The 17,513-nt window shown below is 48.1% G+C and overlaps 1 protein-coding gene across 10 annotated transcripts in view; it reads left to right on the top strand.

Annotated features, from left to right (window-relative positions):
* Window positions 1-17,513, top strand: part of PPIP5K1 (diphosphoinositol pentakisphosphate kinase 1) — a 45,937-nt gene that overhangs the window by 24,144 nt on the left and 4,280 nt on the right. For 3 of the 10 annotated variants that reach the window (XM_038147522.1, XM_038147524.1, XM_038147523.1), the window contains 5 exons: window positions 346-436; window positions 5,769-5,891; window positions 9,665-9,727; window positions 12,198-12,377; window positions 17,017-17,154. In XM_038147522.1, the coding sequence (XP_038003450.1) occupies window positions 346-436; window positions 5,769-5,891; window positions 9,665-9,727; window positions 12,198-12,377; window positions 17,017-17,154 (595 nt within the window). The remainder of the gene's footprint in view (window positions 1-345; window positions 437-5,768; window positions 5,892-9,664; window positions 9,728-12,197; window positions 12,378-17,016; window positions 17,155-17,513) is intronic. The other 7 variants (XM_038147527.1, XM_038147532.1, XM_038147525.1 and 4 more) reach the window with 6 other exon arrangements.

Consider the following 17,513-nt stretch of genomic DNA (forward strand, 5'->3'; position numbering starts at 1 on the left):
TCAGAGGCTCTCTGTGATAGGCACATACTGAATTAAAGGGGATATGACATCCTGCTGCTAAAGAAGGAAGGCTGTGTTCCAGGGATCTCAGAAAGAGTCTTGGGAGAAAAGATGCTCGCTACATGAGTCCTGTCATAATTTACAAATTTCCACTGTTCCACAATCCAACAAAATCTTGACATTACAATTGAGTATTCATTATCACAATCCTAGCATATGACTACCTTTGTACTTCCTGAAAATGGTGATTTTAAGGAAGAGATGTGCTTTACCTTCAATTGATGTTTAAAGGCTTTGATAGCAGTGGGTAGCATGGTGCTGATTATTTACACTGTGTCTTTGCAGGTGCTGTCTGAATCTTCTTCTAAATCAGGAGGTTATCGCCTCTTCAGCACTTATTCCAGGCAGTCTTCTGAGATGAAGCAAAGTGGATTAGGTACTGTACCTGACCTGCAACCAGCCTACTCGCTTGTAGCTCTATTTCCATGGGCATTAGTCTGTGTCTCCACATACACATCTGGCTTGAGTTCCTTGTATGCCTCCGCGTGTTTCATGTCTTCTCTCAGTGTTACTGTTGAGACCACTGTAGAGACTGTCTTAGTTGGTACCTTTTGTGTGCAAACTTCTACTTCAGCTGCTAGCAGCAGAAGATGGACTTTTCATCCTTTCCAGTACAGGAGCAACAGGGCAAACTGCCTGCCTGCAGGCTTGCCTCTGCTTCTCTGTTGCTCTCATTTGTTACGTTTCTCAACTTCGTAGGAAGAGATGATTTTAGGTGAGAGGTAGTGTGCTTTCTGTTCTACAAAGCATCCGTTTATATGCAAAGCTGTTCTTCGTGTGAGACTGTTCCGTTTCTACCTTTCTTGCTTCACAAAGATCTGTTGTATGGAACGGATGTGTCGCATACAGAATGTTTGATAGCTCTCTGATCGAGCTGAGGTCCTTGGTCAGCCATTCTTCTTGTGGTAGCCAGTGGAAGAGAATATTTCAGGGTGTTTGACAATCTCTGTCCTTGATTGTTACATTCCATGTCATCCTAACCTAAACTATGTCTGAACAGTTGAAATTCTTCCTGGAATATTTCTGCTAAAGCAAGATCTATTTTGAAACTGGAAAAGCTGTCTTTGCTGTCATGAGCTTCAGAGATGGCTGTGCAACCTGTGTCTTGAAGAGAGGAGGTGATAATGCCCAAGTCATGCCCACTTTCTTTTTCTTTAAACCATCTTAGCATTGCAGCATGGCTACAGGCTTGCAGCAGTTCTGACTCATCAATATTATATGGACAACCTGCAGCCAAGAGACTTCTGAAAGGCCTGCTCATTTCTTTGCCACTTTTGAGTGAGCAGCTTCTTTGGAATCTAATTCTTACCAAGGAAAGAGAATTTTCTTCTGCATGGTTAGAAGGTATTGCTGGAGTCTGCCAGCTAATGCGTCCAGCCAGCTGGAAAAATCTAAATAAGAATGGCTGATGTATATTATTGTCATAAAGGGACAGTATCCTTGGCCATGGTAATTTTTGAACGTGTTATTTCACTTATCTCTGCTTTTCCCAGTGCCACTGTGAGATTCAGTGAGCTGTGACAAGCTGCCATGCATAGGCTTGAAGAAACATGAGGCTGTTTTGTGAGTCCATTTGGATGGATATGGGAATTTCTGAAATGGCACACAGTCAAGGAGGTGCATCTGCCTGGGGAATTCCTGAGTACGTCAAATGGTACTGCAAACTGGTTTTACTGTTTGAATGTGTGACTGCCAGAAGGCCTGGGCTCTGGAAAGCAGACATTACAGCCCTTGGACTACAGCCTTTTCCAGGTTTTTGAGGAATGTCTGTTTTGGCAATAGAGAAGACCACTGCTTTTCTACACCTTTGTACTACTTTTCCTTCACAACAAAATCTGAAATACAATCCTGGCAGGTTTAATTTCAGAATCTTGCTTCATGTGCCTTGCTGGGAAGCTTGTGCTGGTTACTCTTCCACCTGTGAAGCTCTGCAGGGACAAAACCTTGAGTAGGAGCTGATAGATCTGATCTGTGACACAGACCTCTGGCCCAGCCATGGTTCTCCTCTGTAGCGTCTTGCAGGTACAGAAGGATTGAGCAGGAAAGACCTGTTGTACCACACCAGCTTGCACAACAGTTGGTGATTAGGATATCTATGTTTCTGTGAGTTTTTTTTTTCACCTGAGGCCTGCTATGAAGAACTGTGCACCTTTACCTGTACAAGTCAAGCTCTTCAAGGAATCTACCTCATTCCTTTCCTGCTTGTTTTTTAGAAATCTAATTTCTTGCCCCTTTATGATTTGAAATGTGTTCTCTCTCTAAGACATAATACAGAACTGTGGAGGCTTGAACTTTGGTTTTAATACTTGTCTCAGCAGCTGTGGGGGGGTTATGTGGGGCGTTCATTCAGGCACTACCTGCTGTTTCTGAGTTTTCTGAAGCTGAGCATACCTCCTGTTGCCTGACCTTGTCAGTCAGTGCCTGGCTGTCATTATCTTTGGAAAATGGAATATCTGTCCTGGCGTAACCCCATATGTGTAGGCATGCAGGAGCAGGGAGCACGAGAGAGCTCTTGCAATAGCTCTGCCTCGCTGCCTTACCTTCCAGAATGGTGCCCCTACTGTAATTGAAAAAATGTAATTCCTCCTTTGCAAATAGGTGGCTGCAGCTTTCTTTGTCTGTGCTTTGGAATGTGACAGGTTTTTCTGGGTAGCATCAAGTGCACTGCTGTGGATTGTTTGCCATAGTGAATGTGCTTCTGGCTTGAAAAGCCTAGGGATGTTTCAGTACCTTTCTTTGCTTACAAGAACCCTTCAAAATGGAGTAAAATCACTGCTGGCTGTACGAGCAGTAGAGGTGGTGCACTGCCAGTGGCACGAAGCCTTGTGCTGGGATTCCCAGAGGGAAACCAAGAATGACTATTTGTAAACATCTGACATACTGAATGAACATATGACAATTAAATGCACAGTAAATATCCAGCACATACAGTAATTTCTAGCTGGTGTTGCTGCATTTAAATCCAAATGGATTTCCATTGTGTTCTTTAGGGTGTGTGTGTGTGTGTGTGTGTGTGTGTGTGTGTGGTTACTTTGGGTACAGCGGTCTTCTGGAGTTCACTGTAGACAATTCTGTTGTCCATGAAGTCATCTTTGTAAATTCTCTTCAGGCTTAATGCCTCTGTCTGCAGCAGGAGAGCAGAAACACTGGGGTATCCTTAGCTTAATTAACAGCACAAGGTTGCTCAAGACATACAGTCCTAAAAAGCTGATGTTCCATTTTTTATCTGCTAGTAAATGAATCTGTTGGATAGTTTCCATTGTTGTTTGTTTTTAAACCATGGAAGAGCTATTAGGAACATCATCCTGTCTGATGTATGACAAAATTTCATTTTCATTCCAGCAGGCATTAGGAGGAAATTTTCTAAGGTTTGTGATTCAGTGACCCTGCAGGCAAGAGTTCTTTTATGTCCAAGGGCACATATATGCTAGCCTGTGCTGTGGAAAGCCACCAGCAGTGTCACAGTGGGGGAGCAGCTGCAGTTCAATGCTACAAGGACCCTTTTGGTCACCCCAGGAGCAGATGTCCTCAGCTCAGCCTGAGCTTATACAAGAACATTTTAATGCTCGGGATCTCTGTGTTTTCTTCAAAGAAGCTCTGGCTTAAGGATCTTTGCAGAAAGAGAGCTGGGGTCCCCAGGAGCAATGAGTGGATGTGAGGCAGCAATGTGTCCTCACACCAGGGAAGGCTGATGGCATGCTGGGCTGCATCAGCTGGAGTACAGCTGTCCAGCTGAGGGGTTTGGCTCTTTCTGTTCACCTCTCGTGAGTGCCCAAAGCTCTGCTGTCCTGCCTTGGGCTCCCTGGGGTGTGAGGGTGTGTGTGTCAGAATTGTGAGCCCGCTGGGGGCAGTGGAAATGGGTGAGAAGCCTGGAGCACATGGCATTGGAGGAGAAACTGAGAGCCATGCTTGTTCAGATTGGAACTTGTGGGAACTGGAGACCTTAATGCTCTTTCACCACCTAAATGGGAGGTTGCAGAGGGAACAGAGACAGACTATCCCCAAAGCCCTGTGTTGGTTGGTGGAGAACCAATAACCACAAGCTGCAGCACAAGAAGTCCCAATTAGCTAGGAGGAACAATTTTTTCACCCACCATGAATGTGCCAGATGTTGGAACAGGGGCCCAGAGAGGTTGTGAAATTTACTTTCTTGGAGGTATTGACAACTTGATTGGACAAACCCTAGCAAGCTGATCTGAGTTGGTCCTCCTGAGGTGTTGGTAAAGAAGCTTCAGTCTCCTTCCGACCTAAATCATGCTATGATACTGTGTTGTAGAATCAAGAGCTGATTTCAGTGTAGGCAGGTTCTCTTTCACAGCAGTAACAGTTGCACTGTTCTGTGTTGCAGGTTTTTTGCTGTGGCAGACCAGATCAATCTGCTTGTTTCTGGAAGCCCTTTGTATGTAGGAGTAATGTTGGTTTGAGCAGTACAGAATGCAGCAGCAAGACTGTTTGCAGAGAATTTACAGCCAATCAGTGGCTGTGTCTGGCCCATAATAGGGTTTTGTCTCGACTCAAAATTGCTTTCCTCAGTTAGTTGAAAGAATCCTCTTTCAAATGCCTGGTGTTCACTAAATATCACAGGAAGTCAAGTCAGTCTTTAGAGCACTGTGCCTTGGAGAAGCAAAGCCAAAGCCCCAGGAATGAGGTTGCCCTGCACCTTGCATGCCATGTTCCTTGACACTGGGTAGGTAAAGTTCCATGCTGTGTGCACGTCTGGTGCTTTGCAGGGCTCGTTTGTGGGCCAGTTGCTCCTGTGCTGGAGCAGTGAGATGTGACGAGTTAAGTCTGTCTGTGAAGCTTGTGAGAACAAGCCCTCTGGTCACAGCACTTCCTCTGCTTGTTTGACTGGAGATGAATCCACACTGCCTGATCCACACATCAGACAGTTCTTTCCTCTCCTCAGTGTCCTACAGAAAAAGGAGCTTTCCAAAGAGAAAGGGCAGAAGAGCAGAGCAGTGAACCTCCATGACATGAACATCAGTGGTTTGGTGTGACCGTGTTCGAGGGGTCCCAGGACGAGGGAAGAGATGAGAATCTGGACTCCATTTTTCAGAAGGCTGATTTATTATATTATGATATATATTATATTAAATGCTATGTTAAAACTATACTAAAAGAATAGAGAGAAAGGATTCATCAGAAGGCTGAAAAGGAAAAGAATGGAATGATAATAAAATCTTGTGACTGCTCACAGCCTCGACACAGGTGGCTGTCATTGGTCATCAAGTAAAAACAATTTCACATGCTGGGTAAGCAGTTCTCCAAATCACATTCCAAAGCAGCAAAACAGGGAGAAGCTGAAGCTTCTGGTCTTCTCAGGAGAAAAGACCCTGGCAAAAGGATTTTTCATAAAATATGTCTGTGACAGTTTGGCATCCTGACTGTTCTGGCATCAGTGTGTAGCTTTGCTGACTGAAAGGGGTGAAAATGTTTCCCCTAGGTCAGGGCAAGAAAGCCAAATGGAAGCAAACCCCTGGATGGAGTTAGGAACTTTCCTGGTGCTGATGTTTGGGCTTCCTGCTCTGCATTTGGCACTGTGGAATTTAGAATGGAGAACACGGCCTCCCTGTGCTTCCAGGCATCATGTTTTTTCCCTGAAATTGCTTGTGAAGTGGCCAATTCATTCTTCATCTTTTAACTAACCCTGCTTTTCTGTAGTTGCATGCAGTGGGTATGTGTTACTAACACCTTCCCTGCCTTTCCAGGGTCACAGTGCACCGGGCTGTTTAGCACCACTGTGCTGGGAGGCTCCTCCAGTGCCCCCAACCTCCAGGACTACGCACGCAGCCATGGCAAAAAGTTTGCCAGCAGCCTGACATACAAAGACGGTATGTGTGTTCCCTGGCAGCAGGATGGTACTTGGTGGACACTGGTGTCTCAAGATGTGCCTGTGGCACAGACTTGGACTGCTGAAAACAGTGACAGTTAGATGTATGTGTTCACCACATCGACAGTGATACATTTTACCATGTCCCAAGAAATCATGATCCTTGCTAGGACGGAAGGCACCTGACATTGTGAGAGGCGTTTTAGGCTGATGTGTGGTATTGCTGGGGTCTGATTTTGGTATGATGTTTTAATAGTACTTGGCTGTTGTGAAGGGGAATTTATTGGTCCAGATATTAAATTGGTTTGTCCTGGAAGGGAAATCCAGCAGATCACATCATCTTGCTTACCTTGATCATCTTGCTGATGCTGAAATGAAGCTCTTTTTGGGGCAGTAATCCATGTAAGGTGGAGCCATCCCAAAGACAGAAGTATATGCTTGGGCATGGATAAGATGGGCACTAGAGAGAGGCTGAGCACGTGGCAGAGTCTGAGGTAGCTCCAAGGAGGCAAGGGCAATATGCCTGAAAGGCTTGAGGTAAGTGAGTTGCTTGGATGAAGTACTGCAGATGAAGTACCGGGAAGTCTGGTTTCTGTGCAGCTGTGCAAAAACTGCCAGGAAGGTCAGCAAGGCAGTCTGGTGGAGGCATTGGGGTCAAGGCTACAAACACTCTGTGCCCGTGGGTGCAGGGGCTGCAGCTGCACCCTGACCTGCCAGCAGCACTGGGTGCAATGTGCAGGGAGCAGCAGAGGGTTGTTATTTGCAAGGGGCACAGGGACCGACTGAGCTGTCCTGGAGCAGCTGGAGGGTGTAATGCACAACTGCAAGTGTCCACTGTGGTCCTGATAGGAAGGACGCTCACTCAGACTCTTCAGTACTGATTCACATACCATTTGTTGGGGCACTGATTTGAGGAGCTCCGTGGGCAGGGTCTGCAGCATACTCTGACAAGGTTGGAAATCCACCTAATGTTTCCTAGCTTTTGAATGGATGGATGTAAGGCTGTTTGTCTTAGATGTCTTATCTTTCTGGCATTTTACTCAATGCAGAATCTGAGTGCCTTTCTTATTGGGATTGTAAGGAACATTAACATTGCTGGATTTCAAAGTGGGAAGAGGATTAAGGGAGTAGTTTGGGAAAGACAGGAGGTTGATTCATCTGGATTTTTGTCCAGTTTTGAGGCAAGGAAAATGGCCTAGCAAATTAGGATGGAAAGATGTTGTCCAATTCTCAGCCCTGTTGGAACTCTGTAGGTGCCACTATATACACTAGCTGCCTGTGCTGCTTTTTTTGTATAAGAGAAAGCTGAGCTGGTTCTCACCTCCTCAGGGCACTCCCATCCACACAGTGGGCTGTGAATGATGGTGACAGGGAGGGTGAGATGGGAGTGTTCTCAACCCCAGTGTACCAGTCTGAGCTGCCCCAGGCAGCAAGTACTGGCTACTCACAGGTTGCAGAATAAGCTGATGGTGTTTGGCACAAAACCAGGATGTGAGTCACAGTGGAGCCTCTGAAAAGGCCAGCAAAGGCCTTGGCCTGTTCTTTTCTGACTCTGCAACGAGTGGGAGCCCAAGGCAGCACTGATTCTCAGGGAGAAGCATCAGAGGCTGCTCTGTGCCCAGCTGGGCACTGAACAGACCTGCTCAGTCCTGCTGCTGGACTGCCTGCCTCTGTAGGCTGTGTAGCAGGATATGCCTGCAGCAGGCTACAGGCATGTGAGGCCATGGACTCCTGCTAAGCCTAAATTCAGTGACAAGGTCTCTGTGTGCTGAGATGCAGTTGTACCCCTCAAGTACCTAAAATGTGGACTTAGTTGACTAGCATGTGTCTAACACAGCTCAGAATTATAAATCTTGATGTTATACTTCTGTTTTCATGTTCCTTGGCATGCCTTGAGACCCTGTGCTGTCAGTGCCTTGCTGCAGTAAGGGCATTTGGAGGGAAGGTGTCAGGGGCTTGGGAAAACAAGGAGGAAGCAGAAGGACATTTAGCTTCTGGGGAAAGTAGTTTGGAATGTGAAATGAGCCCTTGATCTGCATGTTTCCACTTAAATGGGCACTACTGCAATGCTGAACAATGGAATTGAATCCAAACATCACTACACGTGGTTGCAATCAGTGGCACTGCAGCTACAGCAGACTCTTGGAGAACATTTGTTTTAAGACCTGTTCCACACTCTTTAGACTAATGACATTGAAAAGCAGCACATTTCTGCATGAATTCTTTGGTAGTTTTTCATGGCTGTGATGCGTCGAGGTGCAGTGTGTGGCATATAGCACTTCACCAATGTTAACTTGCCTTTTTCCAGGGAAGTTTCAAGGGCCCTTATTTCTGAAGTCTTTTATGCTTGGAGCTGGAGGAGGGCTAAGGAACACTTCAGCAGAAAGTTTTCTGAACCTCAAGCTGAGGGAAGGAAGGTCCATGGGTGGTTGTGATTTCAAGCTGGCTTGCCTGAAGCCAGGGATCCAGTAAACTGGGTCAGTGCTGCTTCAGTTGTTGTGCCCTCAGGGCAAGGGGAGGCGTGGGTCAGCTGGGGATGGTCACCAGCTGACTGCAGCTCCAGGGCTTAGACACTTCCAAGGGATTGCATGTGTAGGGGAGATTGTCATACTGTTTGTTGAGTTTAAAGAAAGAAAAGCAATTTTTAGGGCTGGTACACTAGAGGAGGAAGTTCCAGTGGGAGTTGGTTTTATATACATTATTTGGCCAAGCCACTGCACGTAGAGCACGTTGGGAGTATGGAGCATGCATTGGTGCACTGATGAGGGGGATAGACATACCCTGTGCACTAGGGAGAATGGATGCATGAAACATGAAAGAGAAATAAAAGGGTTTTCTACTATTTCGTGAGAGATCCCCAATAGCAGCAGAAGGTATGATTGGCAGGGGTCTTACATCAAATCCCACATACAGATGGTCTGATCCAGGCCATTCTTTTTCATGATAGCTGAGGAATTTCTACTGTGGGAAAAAAGCAAAGTTTCCAGCCTTTTTTTTTGTGTGTGTGCGTGTGTGTGTGCATGTGGAGCCTAATCTGTGTCCTTTAAAGCCTGTCTGTTTGCACCCCATTAGATGCACAGTGTCTGTCCTTGCACAGTCTTTCTGATACGTGATTTGTATGGGAGAGCATGGCCTGGCTTGGGACATGGCCAGGAGAAGCCTGAGGACCACTCTGACAGGTGTATCCCAAAGCTTCCCCTGCACTGAAATGTTTTGAATAGAGAACTGTAGAGGCATGTCGTCATGGGTCTTTTCCTTCTTCCCTACTCAGGTGATTTACCCTTAAATTCACAAATAGCTCTGTATAGCTTGCATTGAGAGGTTGTTTTGAGCTGTACCTTTGCTGGAACTCCTTAGTCCCTCTGCAGAGCAGTGTTTGTTTTCCTTGGGCAGAGGTGAATCCTGAGAGCAGTCCTCCTGTGGTGCCTCTACTTGCTGGGACATGTGCTCTGGTGGCTGCGAGCATGGCCTGGCTGCACTCTGCACTGGACTGAGCCCGGTGTGGTGGGAAGGTGTGAGTTGCTGACTGAGAGTGATTGAGAGTGTGGCTGAGTGTGTAGTGTCGGGGAGACACTGGCAGGGTGGTGCAAAGGCTGGGGAGATGCAGAATGGTTCAGTCCCACAGGCAGAGTGTCAGATGCCACAGCAGTGCCAGTGGGAGCAGCTGTTGTGGGGGTCAGGAAGGTGAACCTGAAAGCGTAACCAAGTGTATGAAGGTCGGGGGATCCTTTGAAGCAGGCTGCTAACTGAGATGATCTGTTTTTATTTCCTCAGAGCTCTTGTCTATGCCAGCCGTAAAACGATTTTCTGTGTCGTTTGCAAAGCATCCGACTAATGGTATGTTTGCTTTCTGGATTTGATGTTCCCTCACACTTCTAACCCCATGCTCACGTTCAGTTTTCTCTGCACACGTTCTCCTCTCAGCCTTCTTGTGTTTTTTTTGTGTTTGTGTATCTGGTGTCCAAACATGCTTCACCTTCCTCCATCGTCTCCTTGTGACAAATGTGCTCACTCATACCCTGTTACTGCTCAGTGGTGCCTCTGTTCTCCCCTGAGGTGTTTTTGACTCGGGGGAAGAGGCCGAAGCCATGGCTCTGTGAGTGTGCTGCTAACGCAGCCTTAAACTCTGCAGTGACATTGCAGTGACTTTTGTCATACTCCTGGTCAGGAGGCTGGGGATCAGGGGGAAAATACCACTGGACTGGGGGCTGGTACCCATTCCATATCGTGAAGCATCAGCAGCTTAGGTCCTCAGTTTCTACACTGCAGATTTGCAGAATGAAAACAAGAATAGCACTAGGACAGCGGTGTGTCACCTGGAAGGGCCTAGTGTATGGTGGCAAAGAAGGAAGTGCACCTGGTGTATCATGTCGGGGTACTGGTAGCCTTATGGCCTCCTGTTGTGAAACCTCTCTGTTAGGCTGGTCTTGTGGTTCCTCCAAGCATGGTGATGTTGGCACAGGTACGCTCACCTTTTCTGCAGACCCTGTGGATTGTGTCTCTCCAGACTCTTACTCGTCTGCTGTTGGTGGATGGTGCTGGCCTGGGGGGAGGGGATGGGCATCGTGCTACCTGGGGTGGCATCACCTGCTTCATCCCATCCTGCCTGTATCTCTGGAAAGGTTTGGCGACAGATGTCGGACAGAGCTCCTGCTAATTCACTATCTCTGCTCCATGTTGCTACTTGCCTGACAACCAAAGTGTGAGTCTGTGAGGTTATAGGCCACTAGCTCTGTTGTAGCAGGTGCCTTGAACCAATGTTTACTCTCCAGCTCTTGCACAGATACTTTTAAAGAGGTTTCACAGCACCCCTCCTCTTGCATGGCTCCTGCTGCTGAGACAAGTTGGAACCAAAGGAGATCACTGGACGCTACCAAGTATTTCTGCCTGATGTGATCAAGGCAGCTTGCGAATAGGAAGACGTCCTGCTTGGTGTAATCTGGAAGGTGAATGAAATTCAGAAGACTGTTCTGAAAATGAAAGTTTTGGGAAGGATGAAATGGGAAAGGACAGTTCACTGTGGCTTTACTGTTTCAAATAACTAGAGGGAGCCTGTTCTCTGTGTTTGCTTGGCTTTGGCTTTCCCAGAGTGGCCAACTGCTTGGTTTGTCTGTATGTCTGGATAGCATTGGAGCTCACATGGTGTATGTCAGCAGGGTGTGTTGTTCTGTCTTTCCTGCAAAGGTTGTACCAAGTTCCAGCCTTTTGTAAGACATGCTGTAAAGCAGTTGCCCCTGCTCCAAATACGATCGGGTGAAACCGGGCATCATGTTTCTCCCAAAACCCCAATTAGTATTTCTGATGGCCAAGTGCTTCTTAATCAAGGAAACAGACAGGGGTGTAGCAGGTGGGAGCTCAAAGTCAGGGATATTTGGTCTAGGACTGGCACTACTTTGAGCAGGAGGGATGTTTACCCCATGAATCACTTAAAAAACTGAATGGCAAAATTGTTCTCAGCTCTGAGTCTGGATTTTGTTTCTGGAGAGCTGCCTCTGTGTGGTGAAATGGAATGGGTGAACCTGGGTAGTGGTCAAGCACAGCATCAGGCCAGATGGTTTATGCCCTGGTTGCATGAGTCTTGGGTGGGTGACGCGAGTCCTGAGGCTGTGTATAGGGAGAAGACACACTTGCATGCTGGTATCTTGTCTGCCATGCAAGCATATCACAGAAGATTGCACAGGGCTGTTCTTAAAGACAGGGAAAGTCAGTGCTTGTGTGCTCCCTCTGTTCTTCTGCACTCTCAGCACTTTGCTCTCAGTCAGACCCTGCTGTTCCCAAAGTCCCTTGCACAGCCTCTGCTCATTTGATGCTGGGCCATTTGCTCTCTCCCCCTGCTGATGTGCCTGGCTGCGCTTGGATGCAGGACTCAAACACTGTTGGCAGTCTTGGCACTGTTGGATTTCTCATCTGAGCTGTGGAAGGGCGAGTCTGGCCCTCAGCCTGATCCTTTTATCTAGCCAAACCTTAACTGCATTGCACTTGGAATGTGTCCTGAAATTTATTCACTTGTCAGACTTTCCTTTACAAAGATGAGCCCTCGCTGCTCAGGCAGTGCACTGTGCTTCAGCTGGATATAAAGCCTGGGCTGGGTGGGAGTCTGGTCTGCCCTGGTGTCACTGGGGAGACATAACTCTCAAGGGCATTCCTGACCTGCTCGCTGTGGGAGGGATTTGGCTTAATGTGTGGCGTGTGTCCTTCTCACCCAGCGGCCCTGGTGCTGGCAGCTCCATCCCCACATCTCTGCAGTTTCTCTGTCCCCCAGCTACCTGCCCCTCTCCTCTCACTCTCTGTGGCCGCTTTCCTCCAGATGTGTTGGAGCACCAGCACGTTGCCCAGTTGCTACGCCGTTTTTCCTCTGACTGTGCCACGAGCCGGACCATCTCCTTGGATGCCACCCTAGCCCATCACCTGCAGCAGTGCTCCTACCACCTGCGCCTCTTCAGGAGCTGGCTGATCTCAGGGCAGGATGACTTGGAGTGTCTTTACGGTACTGCACGCTGCAGCTGCCTCTGTCCCATGCTCTTGTAGCTGAGCAGGGACCACTGTCTGCTTGAGAGTGCAAAGTATGCTTTGCTTCTGGAAAAGGAAAGTGTTTACCTCACCAAATCCCAAAGGTCTCTGGGCTGCTGCTGCAGCAAGCTGTGTGGGCTGTTGTACCAGCAGTTTTGGAGCCTTAGGCAGGAGCCTTTCCACACGGAGCCTCCGCTCCCCACGTGGCTGTAACTGCTCTTTCCATCTTTGGCGATTGTTTGTTGCCTCCTTCCTTTAGCCAGGGTAAGCCCTTGAGCTCCCTTCAGGGTAGGTGCTGAGCTGCTGTCGATGGGATCCTGCTGGCAGGATGCTCTGTGCAGGTCTTGGTGAGCTGCCACAGAGTGTCCCCATAGTAATGGAGGAACCAAAGTGAGTAGTGAGAGTATGGGAAGAGATTAAGGAGGTGCTGCAGCTGGTCACAAGCTGAGTGAACTTGCTGTGGAAAGTTTGGGGAAGTGAGTGCTTGTGTTGTATCTAGAGAGACTGAGTTAAGACAGGGTAGAGCTGAGCTTCTGTGTGGCTGCACTGCATGGCATCTTTCCTGCCTGATAGGGTCTCTCAGTGTGTCCTGTCTCTGGTAGGAAGAGGTAGGCAACTTCAGCATTGAATCCAGATGTTATGAATCAAAGCTTGCTGCTGTTTCTCTGGTGTTTTTCAGCCTCTGTCACAGATGAGAAGTCTGGTGCATGGAGGCCTTGGTGCTTCTCACACAGGCAGAAAGGTTGCTGCTCCCTGAACGAGGCAGCGAGCTGTGGCTGGCTGCTGAGGTTTACTTGCACCATAGGAGCTGCTCGGAGCATGTGGCTTGCTGAGCTGTGTGGTGTGATGCATGGACCCCCTTTTCCATTCAGACCCACAGGTGGAAAGGGCAGAGACAGTGCAGCCTTCCCTGTAGTAAAGCAGCAGGACCAAGCATTTTCAGAGCCTGGAAGATGAGAATTTTTCTTAAGTCTATTTTTCCTTGATATGGCCCTTTCTGTCAAGCAGACAGATCTGGAGAGAGTTAGTTGCTTTTCACATGTAATTAGGACAATTCCTTGGTCTCCTGGCAACAAATGCTAAAGAGGAGCAGAACTGCTTCAAGGGAAGAGATGCTGGATCACAGCAGACTGCTCCAGAGCCAGGGCTGAGCTTTCCCTGCTGCAAGTCTTGGCTCTGTTTGTGAGCTCGGGTGGGGAGAGAAGATGAGCTCAGTGCTTTGGACACAGCAGGCTGCTGGGAGGTGCATCCTGCCCCAACACAGCCAGACACAGGCGTTAGGCGCTCCTTACCTCCTTAGCAGCACAGCAGCCCTCCCAGCTGGAAATCAAATATCCACCATCAAGTTCGTGCTGTTTTCCCAGTTCATCAGCAAGCCCACAGTTCATTGATGTGTTTGGGATTCCTGCTGAGGCTCGTCTCAGAGCAGACATGGTTGACAGCCCAGGTTTCTTCCTTGTGAAAACTGCATTCTTCTGTCCTCTCTTGGCTTTCCACTGTACTTCTATTCACACAAAGGAAACACGAATTAGAAGATAGAATCAGTGAGTCAGAAGTATGCAGTTGGCATCCATGGTTGGAAAGATCAACAGTGGAGCCCTGAAGGAATGTCTAGGAACCTGTGTGGTCATAGCTGGGAAAAAGAAACGTGTGAAGTAAGTTCATATTGGTAATGAATCACACTGGTACTGAAGCCAAAGGTCAGCTGTGGACAGAGAGCAGTCCTGAGTGATGATGAGCAGAAAAGTAGCGGTGATGTCCAGTGTAAATGAATTTAAATTACAAAGGGAAACAACCCCAAATTTATATATGAAACAGTGGGCTCTGATCTGACCATCATCACTTGAGACAATGTGGAAAAGGCAGAGATTTGCAAAATTCGAAATCTGGGAAGGATGTTTGTAATAGTGGTCTGAGTGGCCTGAGGGAAGGGGTGGGGATCCACAGTTTCGTGTAGATCCAGGAGCAAGAAGGTTTCTGATGGAGTGAGTTGAGACACTTTGGACAGAAGTGGGTTTTTATCCAAGCTCAGTACCACAGTATCTGGGGATGCTGGGAGCTTAACCGAGTTCAAGGGGAAATGAGAATATGGAAGAGACAGATGATGTCCATAGCAATTCTGTGCTGTGGGTCACTGATTTTTGGGGCACGTGACTAGACAGTCACACGTGCTGTCTTGACTTGTAATCCTCATATACAATATACATGTGGCATGTTGGAGTTCGTCCAGGAAAATAGGGGTGGGTTGATGATGCATGTCACAGAGGAGCCTGGTGAGTGCTTTTGTTTGTGCTGAGACTGGACAAGTGCTTCTTCACTCCAGAACAGCTGGCATGCAGAACACTGGCACACAGAACTTCCTCTGTGGGCTGCTGTTGGATGTTGGTACAAAATGGATGGAATTCTGTCCACTTTCTCGTGCCATTGCCTGCATCACAGACTCCTGCCCTTCAGGCCCCAGGAGAGAGTTTGGGGGAGCATCAGCAGTCGCTGCACAGTCAGCACAGGGTAACTGTCAGTCAAGGATGGTTCCTGTGGCTTGCTGTCACGTTTTATTTTTCTTGCCCTTTCCCAAAGGTGTTGGTTCTTTGCTAACTGTGTGTGGTGCAGCAGTGGTTGGAGCCTTCACTGGAGACACGTAGGGATTGTGATCCATAGTGGTAGCTGCTGCCTTAGCTGTGCTTGGAGGGATGAGCCACTGTTGGCCTCTTTCCCAGCAGCTCAGCAGTCTAGGGAGACGTGCAGGGAAGTGGAAATGAATGAAAAGGATTCCTTGAAGACAGTATTCTTCCACCTTGAAAGAGGAAACTTTGGCCATTTTATTCTGCTTGCGCAAGAGTGGTGCAGTGCCACAGCGCTGTGCAGAGTTGCATGAGCAGGCACCTGGCACTTTGGGGATACCGGTATATGATTTCACATCAGCTGTGTGTCAGTGCCTAATATTTCTTTTATTGCTGGACCTTTGATTTCCTCATCTTACTAGAGGGGAGCCCGAGCACTCAGATCCCCACTGGTGCCCCTAGTGTATCTTGTAACATTGCTTTGCCTTATCTTATATTTAAACTTCCTTTTTTTCTTTGGCGACCCCAATACCTGAGCCAACTTTGGCCCCTCTCAAACCAGATTCTGTTGTGAAATGACACTAGCCTCAAACTGGGCTGCTGCACAACTATCTCCTGTGACCATTTTAAGTTTTGCCCTCACCTTTTTCATTTAGCTCTGTCTCCCAGAAGGCCTCAGAGAAAATAGAGAACGTACATTCTTCCTTGCTCAGCACTTCCACTCTAAGGACTTCTCAGCAACAGGCACAAGAATGTGGTCTTTTTCCTGTGTCTTATGTTTCTTCATCCTAGCCGAGGATTTGTTATCCTTTCTGTCTTGAATTATGTTTGTAGGCCCTTTGTGGCATAGGTAACCTTGTGAACTCTCTGCAGGCTTCTTTATCTCCACCAACTGTTATTTATTGCAGTGAGCACCTTCATGGCTAATGCTCCTTGCCTCTTGCAGAACTGGGTTAGGTGAGGGTACTGGAGCAGAGCCTGTCCTGGAGGTGACTGGAACAACTGTCTGCAGTACACAAACAGGTGCTCCAGGGCTTCTCCTGAGGTGCTGCCAAGCTGCAGGGGTCAGTTTTATCTTGGTGTGCTGGGCAGACATCCTGCCACAGATTGCATCAAGAACTCTCTTACTTTTTGCATTTTAAAGTATTTTTCCTTCTCTGTAGAAACAGACACAGTTTCTTTCCAGAGTCTTTTTGAGGTCCTTGGAGGAGACTGGGATGTCGCAGAGTGGGAAGCCCAACCCTGGGGAGCTGAGAGGCCATTAAACTTGAGAGGAGCAGAGCAGGGGGCAGCCTCATTCGATATACCCACAGACTCATCTGTTTCTTCCTTGCTCCTCGGACAGTTCAGATTGGCTTGGTTCCACAAGGCATTTACAGGAAGCTGGGATGAAGAGGGAGATGCTATGCTGTGATACTCTGCTGGCTTGAGCAGCAAAGGATTTATTCTGAATGGTTGTGATGCAGCTTAGCTCTGAGAAAGTGTCTATTACAGGCTGAGATGCTATTTATGCTCATTCTGGGTTTGCTGGCAGTGAATTCTAGTTAAGGGGACAAATGACACAGCCTGTCAGAGGTGCACGGGGGGCTGCTGTGACAGGGAGTTTCTGTGGCTCCTTGTGGCTGCCACAGTGTGTGCTCCCTGCTGTGGGGAGAGGCGGCTGTGCCAGGCAGGGGATCACCAGCATGGGACCTCTTTAATGGAAATTCTGTTGGCACCACTTCGATTCTGTTTGGCTTCTGTAGGAGGGGGCTCTGTGCCGAGTTCTCCGTCATGGCTGTGTATTATAAGTGTCTCGGGCTCAGCAGCAAAAATGGCAGCTGCCAGATACTTTTCATCCTCTCCCCTCCATGTGTACCCAGGTGCTTGCTTTCAGATCTGTTACTGCATGGGATTGCTTTGTGGTGATTTTCTGAGGTCAGAAGAGATGACCTGAGGCCTGAGTGTGCCTGTTGTTTGATTCCCAGAGTGCCCAGCTCCTTCAGCCATGAGTGCTCCTGTATGGATTTTCCCTGCTGTTTCCTCTGTTCATTTTCTGCTTGGGTCTCTTTCCAGGTTTTGAAGGCTGTTCCATGGTTCCCACCATCTATCCCTTGGAGACCCTGCACAACTCCCTCTCTTTGCGGCAGGTGAACGAGTTCCTGACAGCCGTGTGCAGGAGTTGCAGCGAGTCGCAGGTCCAGTCCACTGCAGGTACTGCTCAGGTGGGCTTGTCTCTGGCAAGGCAAGGAGCACTCCTGCTCTTTTACATTCTTGGGACAGATCAGCCTGACAGGACTGGAGATAAGTGCAGTTCCCTAGAGCTTGTCCCAGAGTGTTCTAGCCCGGGAATGAGCAATGGGACCCAGCTCAGAGTCATCCTAGGCACTCGTGACAACTAATGATTCAGGTGTGTCTGTAGCTGATGAGTACAGTGATGAGGATACTGATTCCAGCTCTGGAAATCTTAGCCTCAGATTCCCAGGAGCTGATGGGCAGGCATGGCTCTGAATTGGCACTGGTCTTTAGCTCTTCCCAGAACACCTGCTCATGACTGCTGGGCTATGAGCCAT

Source organism: Motacilla alba, chromosome 10 (assembly GCF_015832195.1).
Source record: "Motacilla alba alba isolate MOTALB_02 chromosome 10, Motacilla_alba_V1.0_pri, whole genome shotgun sequence".
Lineage (NCBI taxonomy): Eukaryota > Metazoa > Chordata > Aves > Passeriformes > Motacillidae > Motacilla > Motacilla alba.